Source organism: Hyperolius riggenbachi, chromosome 8, assembly GCF_040937935.1.
Source record: "Hyperolius riggenbachi isolate aHypRig1 chromosome 8, aHypRig1.pri, whole genome shotgun sequence".
In the NCBI taxonomy this organism is placed as follows: Eukaryota; Metazoa; Chordata; class Amphibia; order Anura; family Hyperoliidae; genus Hyperolius; species Hyperolius riggenbachi.
This window is the reverse complement of record NC_090653.1, coordinates 21,744,467-21,762,710: the sequence shown is the minus strand read 5'-3', so window position 1 is coordinate 21,762,710 and position 18,244 is coordinate 21,744,467. Positions and strand designations below refer to the sequence as shown.

The following is an 18,244-nucleotide window of genomic DNA, read 5'->3' as shown; positions in this document are numbered from 1 at the left end:
GTGTATACCACAGCGTCTGCAGGTCTCTGAACTCTGATCTGTAACGCAGAGGTCTAGAATATTCTGTATTATGTACCAGTGTCTATAATTTGTTTATACCATTGTCTGTACTATTGTGTACCCCATGTTTGTTTCATGAGGGGCCCATACACTGGTCGATTTCAGCATTCAATTAAATTGATTGATCGCAAATCGATGCGCGATCGAATGGTCTATCAATTTGCGGCTTAATTTTGATTGATTTCGATTTGATCTATCTGACAGGATGGAAAATCTAGGTTGATCTGCTGCTGGCAGCAGATCGATGGCCAATAGAGTTGCATTGGATCTAACGGTACAGTTATGCTGGGAATACACAATACGTTTTTGCGGCTCGATTTCGCCGCTTGATCAATTCCCCGCTCGATGTCGCGCCCGATTCTCTTATCTTCCATTCGTTTTGCTTATCTTTTCCCATTGTTCCCTATGCAAGATCGAGCGGTAAAACGATCGGACGGGAGATCGGACGTGTCGGAAATTATCAATCGAGCCATCTTAATGGCTCAAAAATGTACCGTGTATTCCCAGCAAAATGCCTTTATGCTAGGCACACACCATACAATTTTCTGTTAGACTTTCTGTGAAGGCAGCCATACACTGGTCGATTGCCACCAGATCGACCTGCAGATAGATTCCTCTGTGATCAAATCTGATCAAATAGGGATCTATTGGCTGCCTACACTGCAAACAGATTTTGAATCGATTTCACTATGAAATCAATTCACAATCTGTGGAGCTGCCACCGCCCAACCCACCCCCGCACACATTACCTGATCCGGCCGGCGCGAGTCCCCCGGTCTCTGCTGTCTGTTCTCCGCTCCGGGCTCCTCCAGCTTCACTGTACTTCCTGTTGGGGGAAGTTTAAACAGCAGAGGGCGCTCTACTGTTTAAACTAGTAAGTGAAGCTAGCCAGAGCCCAGCGGAGAAGGGACCGCGGAGACAGCGGGGACACGAGCTGGCGGAACAGGTAATGTATTGCCGCTAGCATTGGTCGTCGGACATACGAACGCTGCTATCGACGCACTCCCGACCTGCCTGCGACCGAGCGAAATTTTCCGCGCGGACAGATCGATGGGATCGATGGATTTCAGACAGAAATCGGTCAATCGGTCAGCGTTGGAGCATCGATTTCACAGCAGATTCGATCACAGTGATCGAATCTGCTGTCTATGGGAGGGAAATCGAGCAAGTGTATGGGCACCTTTTAGATTTACCTGCCAGATAGATAATTTCCAACATCTAACCATCTATCTGCCTAGCAATTAGGCATTTCTCTACTCAGCAGGAGATAATCAGAAGACAATGCGCCAGAGATAATGACCAGTCTCTACAGAAAATAATCTAATGATGCATTCTAACAGAAAATTAGATTGATTTTCAATAGATTTCCAATAGATTAATTTCTGAAATCTATTGGAAATCTGTTCCTAGTATGTGGTACACATTAGATAGATTCCTTTCAGATTCGACCTGACAGGCATCTGACAGAAATCTATCTAATGGTCGAATCTGCTGCAAATCTATCAGTGTATGGCCACCTTTAGTCTGTATAGCACCATGGAATATGTCGGTGCTTTAAAAACCAATGACAATAATAATCTGAGCCTTTGCAGGCCTGTGAGCCCTGATCTGTGACACAGAGTTCTGGAATATTCTGTTTTCAGTGTGTGAAAAGGAATAAAGAAAAAATGGTGACCTTGTTTTCACGTTTTTGTTTCCTCTGCAGTGTAAAACGTTGTCGGGGATCTGTGACCACATTATCTCTCTGTCATCTGATTCGCTGGTGTCGCAGTCAGCCCACCTGGAAGTCGTCCATCTCACCAACATCATGCCGAGCGAAGGGCTGGTGAGTGCCGGAAAATGGCTGCCTAATGGTGCATACACACTTCCAATTTTGATTGCCCAACCACTAGCCAATTTTACCACCTCCCTGAAGTGTGAGGGCCAATATATTGTGAATACTATGAACAGATTGTGTAGTTACCCTCATACTACATGGAGGAGGTAAAATTGGCCAATTATTGGTCAGTCAAAATTGGATGTGTGTACACACCTTAAATATGTTGTTTTAAAGTGGGAAAATGTCAACATTCATCAAAGTCACTCAGAATCGCCAGGACACCCTTCTTCCCCCACACTGCTTGATCGGCTGATTCAGGACAAGGGTATGGAGGCTGCCATATATATTTCTGTTTAAGCAATACCAGTTGCCTGGCAGCCCTGCTGATCTTCTGCCTCTTATAGTTTTAGCCATAGACCCTGAACAAGCATGCAGCAGATCAGGTGTTTCTGACATTATTGTCAGATCTGACAAGATTAGCTGTATGCTTGTTTCTGGTGTGATTCAGACACCACAGCAGCCAAATAGATCAGCAGGACTGCCAGACAACTGGTATTGTTTAAAAGGAAATAAATATGACAGCCTCCGTATACCTCTTACTTCACATTCCCTTTAAGCACTTCCTGACACCCTCCTACACAATGCGCTTGATGCAGTAAAGATCTTTACGCTGTGTAGTGTAAATGTTGAACATGCTAGACATCGTGTTTTCTAAGGCAGCTTTGGGGTTCATTTTTGTTTTCTTGAGTCTAGTTTTTGCAAACCTGGGACTGATCTAGTATTACGGTAGTTTTATGCTAGGAGTGCCCACACATTGCTCAATTCTGGGCATCGATATCCGGCTGATTGAATCATAATGGCCAAATAAGGCAGAAATCGATAACGCAACTTGGCCACCCGATCAATCGTTTTCATCTATTTCCAACCCAAATCGGTTAAAAGGATTGATTGGGTACACTGCGGTAATGCTGAAATCTGTTGGAAATCTGTCTGCAGTGTGTTGGCTGGCCACAGATCCCTCTCTAATCAGATTCGATCATGGAGGGATCAATCAAATGCTCAATCTGGTGACAAATCAGCATGTGTGTGACCATCGTCACAGTTCTTCCTAGCATTTCCAGTTGATGTGAACCTGAACTCAGAACTTCCTTTCTGCTCTAAAAGATAAGCAACAGCATAAAAACCTTGAGGCTGGTTTCACAGTGGGATGTTAAAGTCCCACGTTACAGCAGCCAGTAACGCAGCCTAACTCACAGCACTGTAAAATCAATGTGCTGTTCACAGTGCACACGTTGCCTTACATAGTAACACAGCACGTTGAAACAAAGTGCTGCATGCTGTAAGTTATACTGGGCTAAGCCACGTTAGACTGTTTGCACATGCTCAGTAATGTTGGAGGAGGAGGTCTCTCCTCCTCCTCCCACGTGGCTAACTAATATTCACTGCACTGTGGAGACTCCTGGTAGGACTGTAGTGTTGTCCGGATCATGAACGAATCGTTCATTTGATCCGGATCTTTTTTGTAAGTCGAATCATCCGGATCATCACAATAAAATATTCGGTTCACAGTGAATGTCTGTCTGGAAGAAACGGGAACATACAGAATGTACAGTGCAGGGAAAGTCCTGTCCTGCTAGTCATTTCACCCAGTCTGCTTCCCTAGTAAAATGATTCAAATGATTCGGTTCAAAGATCCGGACCTTTTCAATGATCCGATTCAAATGATCCGAATCCTTAAAAAGATCCGGACTTCCTATCACTAACCTGGAGCGGCTGCTTTGAGAGCTGCATAACGCAGCTCAATCTGACGTCCAACTTCAACACCACCATACGTTGCGTTAGGGGCACGTTATGCGAACATAACGTCCCCTAAAACGCAACGTCTTGGTGGGAAAGTAGCCTTAAAGAAAGACATTTCTTTGTTACAGCTGATACAAATCCTGCAATAAATCTGCAGTGTGTCTATTTCCTGCTTTCATGGAAGCCGACATAGGGTTAACTTTCTGTGTTTACAAATTAGCTGCTCTGCTATGCAGCCATCTGACACAGCTGAGAGATCAAATTGCAACTTGTCACAGGTCACATGAGGGGTAATTATTCAGGCTAAACTCTGTAAGTACAAACAGGGTGCATTTCTCTATGTTTTCTTCCTGTCCTGTGCAAAGAGTTCAGGTCCACTTTAATCTGCCAAGGTGAAGGTGTCATTTTATGTCATGAGAACACGGTGACATTTTTTTAAGTGCCCTATTTGTGGTGATAGATTTTCATTACTTTACAAACAAGCTCTATTTGTATCTGTTTATTTTTAGACTTCCTGCCCTTTTTATTTACTGTATGTGAAAGAGGAAAGACATCTTCAGCGTGTAAAATATTCATATTCCTGGTTTTGTTTTTGCAGAGCCGACACTAACGAGCAATCGTCGTCGATATTCCCATTTTGCGTTTCGCTGCACTTTATTGTTGATCTCTGATTGGTGGATGAAATAATTCCATCTTGTCTTCCCCTTTAATTATGCAGTGTTAATGTTCTGCACGCTTTTAAAGCTTTGAGTACCGTAATTATTGTGTTCCTTCCATCCATATTGTAATTAAAACATACAAAAGGAAATTCTTGTTGCGCAATTGTGTGCCATAAAAACGTTCTGCGTCGCCGTACCTTTCGCGTGATGTGATGCCAGCGAATGGACTGACATTGGGCTTGATTCACTAAGTCAAATAGCATGCCTTATCAGAGTTAACACGCCTTATCCAAGTTAACACTCCTTATCAGAAATAACACGCCTTATCCAAGTTAACATGCCTTGTCAGAGTAGCATAGTGAGCACTACAAGATTATGCCTGCTGTGCTACTCTGATAAGGCATGTTAACTTTGATAAGGCTTGTTATCTCTGATAAGGAGTGTTAACTTGGATAAGGCATGCTATTTGTCTTAGTGAATCAAGCCCATTCTCTTCTGCAAGGCGGTTTCACGGTGCCGGGCGCATGCTTGGTAGACTGTTCTATGGGGGCTAATACAGTGGGTTGCAAAAGTATTCGGCCCCCTTGAAGTTTTCCACATTTTGTCATATTACTGCCACAAACATGAATCAATTTTATTGGAATTCCACATGAAAGACCAACACAAAGTGGTGTACACGTGAGAAGTGGAACGAAAATCATACATGATTCCAAACATTTTTTACAAATAACTGCAAAGTGGGGTGTGCGTAATTATTCGGCCCCCTTTGTTCTGAGTGCAGTCAGTTATTATTATTATTATTTATATAGCGCCGACATATTACGCAGCACTGTACAGTATATATATATATATATATATATATATATATATATATATATATATATATATAAAAATATCTTGTCACTAACTGTCCCTCAAAGGAGCTCACAATCTAATCCCTACCATTGCCATAGACAGTTGCCCATAGACATTGCCTGATGAGTGCTAATGACTAAATAGAGTGCACCTGTGTGTAATCTAATGTCAGTACAAATACAGCTGCTCTGTGAGGGCCTTAGAGGTTGTCTAAGAGAATATTGGGAGCAACAACACCGTGAAGTCCAAAGAACACACAAGACAGGTCAGGGATACATTTATTGAGAAATTTAAAGCAGGCTTAGGCTACAAAAAGATTTCCAAAGCCTTGAACATCCCACGGAGCACTGTCCAAGCGATCATTCAGAAATGGAAGGAGTATGGCACAACTGTAAACCTACCAAGTCAAGGCCGTCCACCTAAGCTCACAGGCCGAATGAGGAGAGCGCTGATCAGAAATGCAGTCAAGAGGCCCTTGGTGACTCAGGACGAGCTACAGAGATCTACAGCTCAGGTGGGGGAATCTGTCCATAGGACAACTATTAGTCATGCACTGTACAAAGTTGGCCTTTATGGAAGAGTGGCAAGAAGAAAGCCATTGTTAACAGAAAGCATAAGAAGTCCCGTTTGCAGTTTGCCACAAGCCATGTGGGGGACACAGCAACCATGTGGAAGAAAGTGCTCTGGTCAGAAGAGACCAAAATGGAACTTTTTAGCCAAAATGCAAAACGCTATGTGTGGCGGAAAACTAACACTGCACATTACTCTGAACACACGATCCCCACTGTCAGATATGGTGGTGGCAGCATCATGCTCTGGGGGTGCTTCTCTTCAGCAGGGACAGGGAAGCTGGTCAGAGTTGGTGGGAAGATGGATGGAGCCAAATACAGGGCAATCTTGGAAGAAAACCTCTTGGAGACTGCAAAAGACATGAGACTGGGGCGGAGGTTCATCTTCCAGCAGGACAATGACTCTAAACATAAAGCCAGGGCAACAATGGAATGGTTTAAAACAAAACATATCTATGGCCTAGTGCACACCAGAGCGTTTCGGCTGCGGTTTGCGATCCGCATGCGGGTGCGGATCCGCTTGGGTAATGTATTTCAATAAGCTGGTGCACACCAGAGCGGGAGGCGTTTTGCAGAAACGCATACTCCCGGGCTGCTGCAGATTTTGGATTGCGGAGGCGTTTCTGCCTCAATGTTAGGTATAGGAAAACCGCAAACCGCTCTGAAAAACGGCACTTTTTTTCACAAGAAATTGACCCCAGGTAGGGATTATCAGATGCAATATGCACAGCCGGGCTCCCAATGGTGGACCGGGTCCCTTCCTACCACCTGATTAAGGCCTTATGGGTCCCTCTCGGAAGCTTTTCTTGGGTCTGCAGGGGCCACCCCCATCGGGGGACTCTGGGTCTTTTCTGTTACCTGGCTCTCTCCATTTTCCGGCTGCTCTGGGTTTAACTGGTCCTTCTTGGTATGCAGGTCCACGGGTGCTCCCTGTTCCTGTTCTCCTCCCCCCTTCTCCTTCCTCTACTGCACGGCCCAACATTTGGGCTCCTGTTCATGGTGTGGACCGCCTTGAACCCCCTTTCCCTGATTCCGCAGGTTGCGGACTTAATGCGAATAAATCAGGGGAATGGGCACATGCACTTTTGGAGGCGAATACGCCCCATTAAGTCTTGTCTCTCATAATTTTACCTCCCAGTCTTTTTTAATGGGAGCCCCTCCAGGTGAGGTCTAGTGGGGTGATCCCTTTTATGGAATATGTTATCAATTATATATATATATTTTTTAACATAGGGCGATAGGATGTGGTTGGGCTATGCCATAATGTCAGCGTTTAGCAGACACGTTTTATGCACTGTTGCACTTTTGAAATATGTAACACAATTTTTTGCATTTTTTCATATTGCACAGAATAGATGTTTGATGTGGCTAAATGTCACACCTGATGATGGATGCACAAGTAGATTTGAATGCACTATTTACACATATTTGACTACACAGCTTACCCAAGCATCACAATACAAGCCTGATGCTTGTTTCTCGCCGCTGCGCGGCGAGTCTCCGCCCCTTCACCCCCGACCTCCACTCCCAGACACTCTACACCAATGGGGCAGCGCTGGGGGCGCGGCTTAAAGATCCTATGAAGGAAGCCGTTCAGCGCTGCTCCGTTCAGGACGTATGCACGTGAGCAAGCGCCAGACGGCGTGAAACGGCTGTAGTGCCGTCCATACATCCCCTGGTCACCTCTCCCCTACTCACCTCCGCACCTCCGTGGACCCAGGTTTGACAATCTTTGTTTTCCATGTCATGTACGCTGGCTGTTGGTAGAAGATTCCAATAAAAGCAATACAAGAGCAAGGTGCACAGCATTTCTTCTACAAACCACTTTGTATTGGTCTTTCATGTGGAATTCCAATAAAATTGATGCATGTTTGTGGCAGTAATGTGACAAAATGTGGAAAACTTCAAGGGGGCTGAATACTTTTGCAACCCACTGTATATAAGAACCATTTCCAATTAATTAACCACTAAGGGGATTTTTCACTTGTTCACCGGAGCAATTTTCACCTTTCAGTGCTCCTCTCATTCATTCGCCAATAACTTTATCACTACTTATAACACTTAAACGATCTACATCTTCTTTTTTTTTTGCCACTAATTAGGCTTTTCTTTGCAATTGTGTTTCCTAACCCTAACCCCAAGACCTCCCTCTACCGATGCCTAACCCCAAGACCTCCCTCTACCGATGCCTAACCCTAAGACCTCCCTCTACCGATGCCTAACCCTAAGACCTCCCACTACCGATGCCTAACCCTAACACCTCCCTCTACTGCTGCCTAACCCTAACACCTCCCTCTACTGCTGCCTAACCCTAACACCTCCCTCTACTGATGCCTAACCCTAAGACCTTCCTCTACTGATGCCTAACCCTAACACCTCCCTCTACCGATGCCTAACCCTAAGACCTTCCTGTACTGATGCCTAACCCTAAGACCTCCCTCTACTGATGCGTAACCCTAACGCCTCCCTGTACTGATGCCTAACCCTAAGACCTCCCTGTATCGATGCCTAACCCTAAGACCTCCCTCTACTGATGCCTAACCCTAATACCTCCCTGTACTGATGCCTAACCCTAAAACCTCCCTGTACCGATGCCTAACCCTAACACCTCCCTCTACCGATGCCTAACCCTAACACCTCCCTCTACTGATGCCTAACCCTAAGACCCCCCTCTACCGATGCCTAACCTTAAGACCTCCTACTGATGCCTTACCCTAAGACCCCCCCCCCCCCTCTACCGATGCCTAACCCTAATACCTCTCTCTACCTATGCCTAACCCTAATACCTCTCTCTACCTATGCCTAACCCTAATACCTCCCTCTACCGATGCCTAACCCTAAGACCTCCCTCTACCGATGCCTAACTCTAACACCTCCCTCTACCGATGCCTAACCCTAACACCTCCCTGTACCGATGACTAACTCTAACACCTCCCTCTACTGATGCCTAACCCTAACACCTCCTTCTACTGATGCCTAATCCTAACACCTCCCTCTACTAATGCCTAACCCTAAGACCTCCCTCTACCGATGCCTAACCCTAAGACCTCCCTGTACCGATGCCTAACCCTAAGACCTCCCTGTACCGATGCCTAACCCTAAGACTTCCCTCTACCGATGCCTAACCCTAAGACCTCCCTCTACCTATGCCTAACCCTAAGACCTCCCTCTACCTATGCCTAACCCTAAGACCTCCCTGTACCGATGCCTAACCCTAAGACCTCCCTCTACCGATGCCTAACCCTAACACCTCCCTCTACTGATGCCTAACCCTAAGACCTCCCTTTACCGATGCCTAAACCTAACACCTCCCTCTACCGATGCCTAACCCTAACACCTCCCTCTACTAATGCCTAACCCTAAGACCTCCCTCTACCGATGCCTAACCCTAACACCTCCCTCTACTGATGCCTAACCCTAAGACCTCCCTCTACCGATGCCTAAACCTAACACCTCCCTCTACTGATGCCTAACCCTAAGACCTCCCTCTACCGATGCCTAAACCTAACACCTCCCTCTACCTATGCCGAACCCTAAGACCTCTTTCTAGCAGCGCCTAACCCTAATACCTCCTACTACCGATGCCTAACACTGAACCCTCCCTTTACCTCTGCCTACCCCTTAACCCCAACCTCCCCTGGTGTCATCTAACTCTTAATCACCCTCCTCCCCATGGCACGTAACCCTTACTCCTGTGGTACATATAATAAAATTGGCCAATTAGGCCTAAAATCCAGGTCGAGACCCAGTCGTGAATTTTATTTGGACTGTTGCAGCACCTTAGGTGGATACGGGTGTGACTGGTCGACTCCCTGGTCTGAAACAAATACCTGGGTTGCAGTATTAAGGTAATCTACTTTACTTTTCATTTTCACTACAGGTCCTCTTTAAAGATTAAAATTAGGCCTAAAATCCAGGTCGAGACCCAGTCGTGAATTTTATTTGGACTGTAGTGAAAATGACACAATAAATAAATTGCTTATATTTTACAATATTCATTTATAGATTATGTAGTCAGTGTTTGTCCATTGTAAAATCTTTCCTCTCCCTGATTTACATTCTTAGATTTATCACTGGTGGTGACCTCTTTAGTCCTGTCAGGTGATCTGCATGGAATGTTCGTTACTGAGAGTTCTATGCACAGAGGGAGATACTGGTTGCTTGGCAGTTGGGTATAGCCGTTATTTCCCACAATGCAAAGAGGTTCACAGAGAGCAAACTCTCAGGACCATGTTCGTGACATCACACTGTGGGAGGAGTTTCACTACAATATCAGCCATACAGACCTCTCTGATGAGCTATTAGAGAAAAGGTACAGATTTCTCCTGGGAAAGGGGGTATCAGCTACTGATTGCGATGAAGTTCAATTCTTGGTTACGGTTCCTCTTTAAAAGATGCATGTAGTAAAGATGTGTTAGTGGTTTGGAAAGGTCACATTCTCGTATTGCTGTGAATTATGAGACACTTTAAGGTCATGTAGACATTTTTATGGGTCACGCACACAGAGCAGCCCCCCCCCTCCTTTAGAGTCACTTTAGAGTCTTTTGCGGCTACAGTCGGTGGCGTTGCTCACACAGGGGGCTCTGATAACCTGTTAGAGGTCACCAGAGGCTAAACCTGACATTAAATGCATTATTGATTTTTTTGTTTAGCGTTTTGTCACCAGCTGTTGAACAGACATCCGTCTTGTAAAGCTTTGTGGACATTTGAGAGCGTTTATTGCTGAATAGTCGAATAAAGAGAACACAGAACTTTTTATAGGCATTGAAAGTGTTCCTGAGATCATGGGAAAAAAATGATACCTACCTGTGGTTTCCTGCAGCCCCCTTAAGGCTGATCAGTCCCTCGCCATCCTCCCGGACCGCCTAGATCCTCTGCTAGGTGGGCCGGTAATTCAGCCAGTCGAGGCCAGTTGCCGCAGGTACAGTGTGGCTGCGCACGCTCCCCGTCACGTTTTGCGCCTGCAGGGGGGGGGGGGGGCAAGGAGATGGAGAGATGATTGGGAAGTCTCTATGGAATTCAGAACCCTCCCTCTACTGAGTATATATTTCGCTTTTTTCCTGTCTTCAAGAGAAACCGTGACCAAGAATTGAACTTCACCCCAATCAGTAGCTGATACCCCCTTTTCCATGAGAAATCTATTCCTTTTCTCCAACAGACCGTCAGGGGGCGCTGTATGGCTGATATTGTGGTGAAACCCCTCCCACAGGAAACTGTGAGGACCATGGTCCTGGCAGTTTCCTGTCTATGAACCTTGTTGCATTGTGGGAAATAGCTGTTTACAGCTGTTACCAACTGCCAAAAAAGCATGCAGCAGCTACATCACCTGCCAGCAGTAAAAATGTCACCATGTGATAAATGTCAGAATGTAAATCAGGGAGAGGAAAGATTTTACAATGGGCAAACACTGACTAAATCATTTATACATAATTATTGTAAAAATGGAGCACTTTTTTATTGCATTATTTTTACCGGAGTTCCTCTTTAAAGTTTGTTAGGCAGTTGGAGTGAGGAGGCCAAAATTGGTCCAATCCTAAAGTGGGCTGCCAAGAGTTCACTGACTTCCTCTCAGAGGGCACAATGTCCCCATCCAGTCTAATGGCTTCTCCACCATGTCCTGGCCAGCCTGGGGGAAGCTGGCTAACCTAACAGGATGTTTTTGGGATGTGGGAGAAAACCTGTGTGCCAAGAGGAAACCCACACAAACTTGAGGAGGAACGTACAAACCCCACACAGCGAGTGTCCTGACTCAGGACTCTAGCGCTGCCAGGGGAGTGGACTAGCTGCTGCCCCATGTTGTGCTCATGGACAATGGAATGCTAATCACACTGAGTAGATGCAAATTATATGTGCGTTTACATCAGACTGGTCCACCTCGAAAAGTGGCCACACACTATACAATTTTTTAAATATCTGTTCAATTCAAGAATAGCAATTAATGTTTTTGACCGATTGTAACAATTCAAAAATCTGAGCAATGTACCACACACCTATGTTAATTTTTTTCCTCAATTATGATAAAAATGATTGGAAAATCTAAGAAAATTGCTTAGGTGTATATATTAATAAATTGAGAATCTACCACACACCATTCAATTTTCATAAAAATTAATCAGAAAAATCCACTTTTACCGAATACAAATTGGAATAAACTTTCTCGAATTAAAAAAAAAAAAAAAAAAAAAAAGCTTTCAATTTTTTGGGAAATCTGATGTTTTTTATTGAATTGCCGAAAAATCGGATTAGTTTATTGTATCATGTGTGGCCACCTTAACCAGTTGACAACCGTGTCATGCAGATGGGCGTGGCCGCGACCGCAGCCCCAGGACTGCCTATCGCCAATTGACATCAGAATCAATTTATTTTTCGCCAAGTAAGTTTGCACCTACAAGGAATTTGTCTTGGCAGTTGCTTAACAAACACAAACAAAAACAATACTAGGACAGACAGTGTGAATATTACAAGTTAAGGACATTATAAGTATAGTGGCAGTAAGCAAGGTGAGAATTGTTCATGTTTAGTTCTGTGCTGATTACTTTCAGTCCTAGCAGCTCTAACGTGGTTCAGCATTTAGTATGGCTACCGCTTGAGTAAAAAAGCTGTTCCTGTGTCTGGAGGTTTTGGTGGCGATTGAAAGCATGCGCTGGAAGATGGAGTGAGCTGGGTGAGAGGGGTCAGAGGCAATTTTGGATGCTCTCTTTCTGCACCTGCTAGCGTAAAGATCCTGCAGGGAAGGTAAGCTACAGCCAATTATCCTTTCCGCTGATCGGATGATGCGCTGCAGCCTCCCCTTTTCTAATGCTGAGCAGGAGCTGAACCATACAGTCATAGATGAGGTTATGGTGGATTCGATGATTGCAGTGTAGTACTGCACCATTAGATTTTGAGGTAGGCCAAACTTTTTCAGCTGCTGCAGATGGTACATTCTCTGTTGTGCTTTCTTGACAATAGTGGCGGTGTTGTTGTCCCATTTTAGGTCGTTTGAGATCGTGGACCCAAGAAACTTGAATTACTCTACTTGGGTTATTGTGGATCCATTTATGGTTAAGGGGAGGTGCTGGGGGGGAGATCTCCTAAAGTCTATTATCATCTCCATGGTTTTGAGAGCATTTAGTTCCAAGTTGTTGCTGCTGCACCAGGAGGAAAGCTGTCCCACCACATGCCTGTATGCAGACTCATCCCCGGTTTGAATGAGACCAACAACTGTTGTGTCGTCTGCAAACTTCAGAACCTTAACAGATGGATCTGTGGAGATGCAGTCATTGGTGTAAAGTGAGTACAGCAGTGGGGAAAGCACACAGCCCTGGGGTGCACCAGTACTGACGGTCAGAGAGCTTGATGTGAGTTTACCAAGTCTAACACGCTGTCTTCTGTCGGTTAAGAAGTCGGTTATCCATTTGCAGATGGGTTCAGGTATGTGTAGCTGGGAGAGCTTGCTGTGTAGCAGAGATGGCATTATGGTATTAAATGCAGAGCTGAAATCTATAAATAAAATCCTGGTGTAGGTTCCTGGGATATCTAAATGCTGTAGTACATAATGCATACACATGTTCACGGCATCGTCTGCGGATCATAAGGTCCTGCGGGCCTGTTTTGCAGGAGATCGCGCGCGCTGATGTACGCACATCCCAGCTTGGATGTCGGAGATGGCAGTCTATTAGACGGCGAAACTATAAACATAGTACAGCGCTGCAATCTACGGCAACGCTGTACCAGACAGCTATCCGGTGTCATAGGCTGAAGCCTATGACAGTCAATCGCTATGATTGGCTGGCTCTGGGATGGTGGGAAGGACGGGTAAAAAACATTTTATTTTTACACATTTTATTAGTAAAATAAACAGATAAATATTGATATAAAAAAGTAAACACTGGGGGAGCAATCAGACCCCACCAGCAGAAATCTCTGTTGGTGGGGAGAAAAGGGGGGGGGGGGAATCACTTATGTGCTGAGTTGTATGGCCCTGCAGCGAGGCCTTAAAGAGACACTGAAGCGAAAAAAAATATATGATATAATGAATTGGTTGTGTACTATGAATAATTACTAGAAGATTAGCAGCAAAGAAAATATTCTCATATTTTTATTTTCAGGTATATAGTGTTTTTGCTAACATTGCATCATTCTATAATATGTGCAGATTACACAACACTCAGCATTCAAAATGATTCTTTCAGAGCAGTCTGTGAAGTAATGACCTCTCCTCTGGCAGAGGAAAAGTAATTTGTTCACTAACAGTTGAGATAATAAAAGTCAGAAAACAGCCCTCTCCACGAATTTGAAAGTCGTAGAGATTAATGGTTTTTTTGTATAGAGATAACAACTGGAGTTTCTTAACTCTTCCTGTACTGGAAACAATTAGACTGATGTATCTGATCTTAATGTTTTATTTCTTAGCTGTACTACACATACAAATCATAATATCATAATTTTTTTTCGCTTAAGTGTCTCTTTAAAGGGGAACTGAAGAGAGAGGTATATGGAGGCTGTCATGTTTATTTCCTTTTAGACAATACCAGTTGCCTGGCAGCCCTGCTGATCCTCTGCCTCTAATACTATTAGCCATAGCCCCTGAACAAGCATGCAGCAGATCAGGCGTTTCAGTGGTTCAGACTTATAAGTCTGATCTGACAAGACTAGCTGAATGCTTGTTTCTGGTTTTAATCAGATACTACTGCAGAGAAATAGACCAGCAGGGCTGCCAGGCAACTGGTATTGATTAAAAGGAAATAAACATGACAGCCTCCATATACCTCTCTCTTCAGTTTCCCTTTAAAGCTGCAGTGGCCAATTTAGCAAAAAATGGCCTGGTCACTAAGGGGGTTTAACACTGCGGTCCTCAAGTGGTTAAACTGTATAAAATTAACTTCAGCTCAGAACTATTAGCATAAGATGCAGTTCCAAAATAGATAGACAGACAGATAGATTAGATAGATAGATAGATAGATAGATAGATAGACAGATAGATTAGATAGATAGATAGACAGATTAGATTAGATTAGAATAGATAGATAGATAGATAGATAGATAGATAGATATTGTATTATTTTTATCAAATAAACAGACGCTTTCCTTGCCAATATTATATACTAGCACGCACCATCCAATCTGTGCCAAGGCCAATCACAGCATGGCAAGGCAGGAGGGGGCATATGCAGGAGGAGGGGGGACAGACCTATTACCACAGCCAATCAGAGCAGGTGGGGCATAAGGGGGCGTGTTTGGGATGGAAGGACTTACACAGCGTCTGGCTTGGAAGTGTATTATATATTTATGCAGGTTCCTGTGAATTCTAGACGAGATTGTGTTTATTTAATAAAATATTATTATAAATATATACCGTATGTATGCATTCACAGTAAAGGTCATGGCTGCTGACACGAGGGAGCCCCTTGTGGCCGGAGGGGGGAAGACTCATGAATTTTTTCAGCTAGATGGGGTTAATGAAGCCGGATGGGATTTGTGAGGATTTGTGGTTATCTATTTGGATGGCGTATTTGTGACCTCTGCACCGCTTCCTCCCTCTCTGCATCTTATTTTATATTGATTTTATTACACTGGGTGTCCATTTGCCATGACTGCTGGCTAAATCTATTATTATCACACCGATCAGGCTGCAGTTCCAGGTACAGGCAGCAAACTACACTGCGTTCCGTTGTGCGTTGCTGGATATCGTGCAGGTTTACAGTGGCAATGTATTATAAGCATGCAAGCAACTGTTCACCACTGTTGTGGTTGCAATGTGTATAGTGTTAAAGAGAGTCTGAAGCGAGAATAGATCTCGCTTCAGACCTCATATATAGCAGGGGCACGTGTGCCCCTGCTAAAACGCCGCTATCCCGCGGCTTAACGAGGGTCCCTGTCCCCCCAAATCCCCTCCGTAATGCGGGGGAGCGCTTCCTGGTTGGGGCAGGGCTAACCGCCGCAGCCCTGCCCCACGCGCGTCTGTCAGCGCGTATCTCCGCCTCTCCCCTGCCCCTCTCAGTCTTCCTTCACTGAGAGGGGCGGGGGAGAGGCGGCGATGCGCGTCTGATAGACGCGACTGGAGGCAGGGCTGCAGCCGTTAGCCCTGCCTCCAGGAAGAAAGAAATCTACGACCAACTTGCGACCAAGGTTTGCGGGGGGTGGGTTGGGGGTGAAGGGACCCTCGTGCAGCCGCGGGATAGCGGCGTTTTAGCAGGGGCACACATGCCCCTGCTATATATGAGAGCTGAAGCGAGATTTAGTCTCGCTTCAGTGTCTCTTTAAAGAGGAGCTGTCAGCCATACTATCCCAGAAAAAAAACACATATATAAGTAGATAAATACTTTCTCTGCTTACATAACAGATGTATTGCACTGTCCATGTTTTGATTTTAGTGATTTTTCTACAGTAAAAAAAAAGCATTTCCCATTTTAAAGGGAACCTAAACTGAGAGGGATATGGATGTTTCCTTTTAAACAATACCAGTTGTGGGGCAGTCCTGCTGATCTCTTTGGTCGCAGTAGTGGCAGAATCACACACCTGAAACAAGCATGCAGATAATCCAGTGTGACTTCAGTCAGTGCATCGGATTTGCATGCTAATTCCTGGGGCTGTGGCTAAAAGTATTAGAGACACAGGATCAGCAGGAGAGTCAGGCAACTGGTGTTATTTTAAAAGAAAAAATGTATGTCCTTCTCAGTTTAGGTTCCCTTTAAGTGTGGCTATTTTGAAGCCATTTCTGATGTCATTTTCTTCCTTAAGGTGCGTACACACATGCGACTATAGTCGTTTGAAACGATAGTTCCCCGATCGTTTCAAACGACAATCCTTTAAAAAAAAGCAGCCAATGACCATTAAGTCTAACGATGGACGAGCTAGATCGTTAAAAACGAACGATGTAGCTTGGCGGATTTTCCCCAACGACGATCGTTTGCAAAAGTAGTACATCGTTGGAAACGGTCGTTCGTACTAGGCTTGACATGCGCATTTCACTATTTCTCCATGAAACTTCTCATTTTTATGCGCAGGCGCAGTAGTTGCTTTATGTGATGTAACGTTCGTTCTAATGATCTGATTGTTACACACCTTTTAAAACTAAGGTCGTTCTTTCGTCAATTAAAAGTTTGTTCGTCGTTGACAACGAACGATCGTTGTTGCATGTGTGTACGTACCATAACTCTCCTCTGCCTGATTGTGTATGGATTGCTCGCCCTTCACTATAGAAAGTGCATGATCTCAGCATGAGAAATATTGGCCAATCAGAGAGGAACAGAGGTGTGGGAGGAGAAAACAGGAGGGAAAGAAGCTTCAGCCAATCAGGCTGCATTAGTTTAGTCTGAGGGGAAGTAGATAATCAAAAAAGGGCAACCCAGCATGCCCTGCAACTTCCTTTTTGTGTACTAAATTTTGTGTGTACCAAATAAGAGTCAGGTAAACTGGGGAATGATCATTTATCAACAAGAAAAGTAATAGAGATTTTAACTTTTGGATTGCCTGGTTAGTATCCTTATTACTTGTTTACCAGATAAAAAAAAATGATTTTTGATTTCATGCTTGACAGTTAATCTTCAAAGAACATGGATGCCCCATCCATACTATCCCATGAAAAAAAACAACATATACTGTATAAGTAGATTAATACTTGTTCTACTTACATAACAGATGTTTTGTACTGTCCACGTTTTGATTCCAGTGATTTCTATAAAGTAAAAAGAAAACTATTCCAAGCATTTTCCATCTTTTCTGCCTCTGACTGAAGCCAATCCTGATGTCATTTCCTTCCTTAGGGCTTGTTCACACTATGAGCGTTTGTGATTTTTTTTTTTTAAGCGCTGGGGATTTTGTAAATCCCACTAAAAGCGCTTGTGCAATGATTCCCGAGGAGAGTGTTCACATTTGAGCGTTGAGATTTTTTTCCAATCGCAAACGCGCTGCCTGTACCATCTTCTGAGCGTTTTGGCTTAATGGAAGGTATAAAGCTTGAAAAAGTGCTTTGTATTGCGATTTCCCAAGCGCTTTTATGAATAAGTACATTGTATTTATTCATTTCCGGGTCAAAGAGTTCACTTCCTGACTAACGTCAGGAAGTGTCTAAATTAATCACTCAGCAAAAGGGCTTAAAAAAGTGCTTTTCTATGCGCAAAGTGCAGGGAAAAGCGTTCTATAAATCGCTCAGCGCTTGCGATATCGCTGGCAATATAGAATGGGAACAAGGCCTTATTCCTCTGCCTGAAATGGTGTATGCAGAACTGCACTGTTGTATCTAGTTTGCTTTGTAAACACATGTGAGCAGAACATAGATCGGGTTTCATCAGCTTCTGCAGAGGGGTGAGGTCATTCTATTTCCATTCTCTGCCTCGTGTCACATTGAACTACCCTCAGCCAATCAGCAAGGAGCAGGAATGTGAGAGGGGAAGAAGGGAAAATAACACTTTTTTTTAGCTTCCCTCTTCTCGGCAATGTACAAGAAAAGAGCCAGGCTGACTGAGACTAAGATTCATTTTAGCAGAAACATTTATGAT

General features: G+C 44.3%; 1 protein-coding gene across 5 annotated transcripts in view; it reads left to right on the top strand.

Annotated features, from left to right (window-relative positions):
• LOC137528643 (connector enhancer of kinase suppressor of ras 2-like) overlaps positions 1–18,244 on the top strand; it is a 563,792-nt gene that overhangs the window by 314,673 nt on the left and 230,875 nt on the right. For all 5 annotated transcript variants that reach the window (XM_068250054.1, XM_068250052.1, XM_068250051.1 and 2 more), the window contains exon 6: positions 1,766–1,885. In XM_068250054.1, coding sequence (XP_068106155.1) covers positions 1,766–1,885 — 120 coding nt within the window. The remainder of the gene's footprint in view (positions 1–1,765; positions 1,886–18,244) is intronic.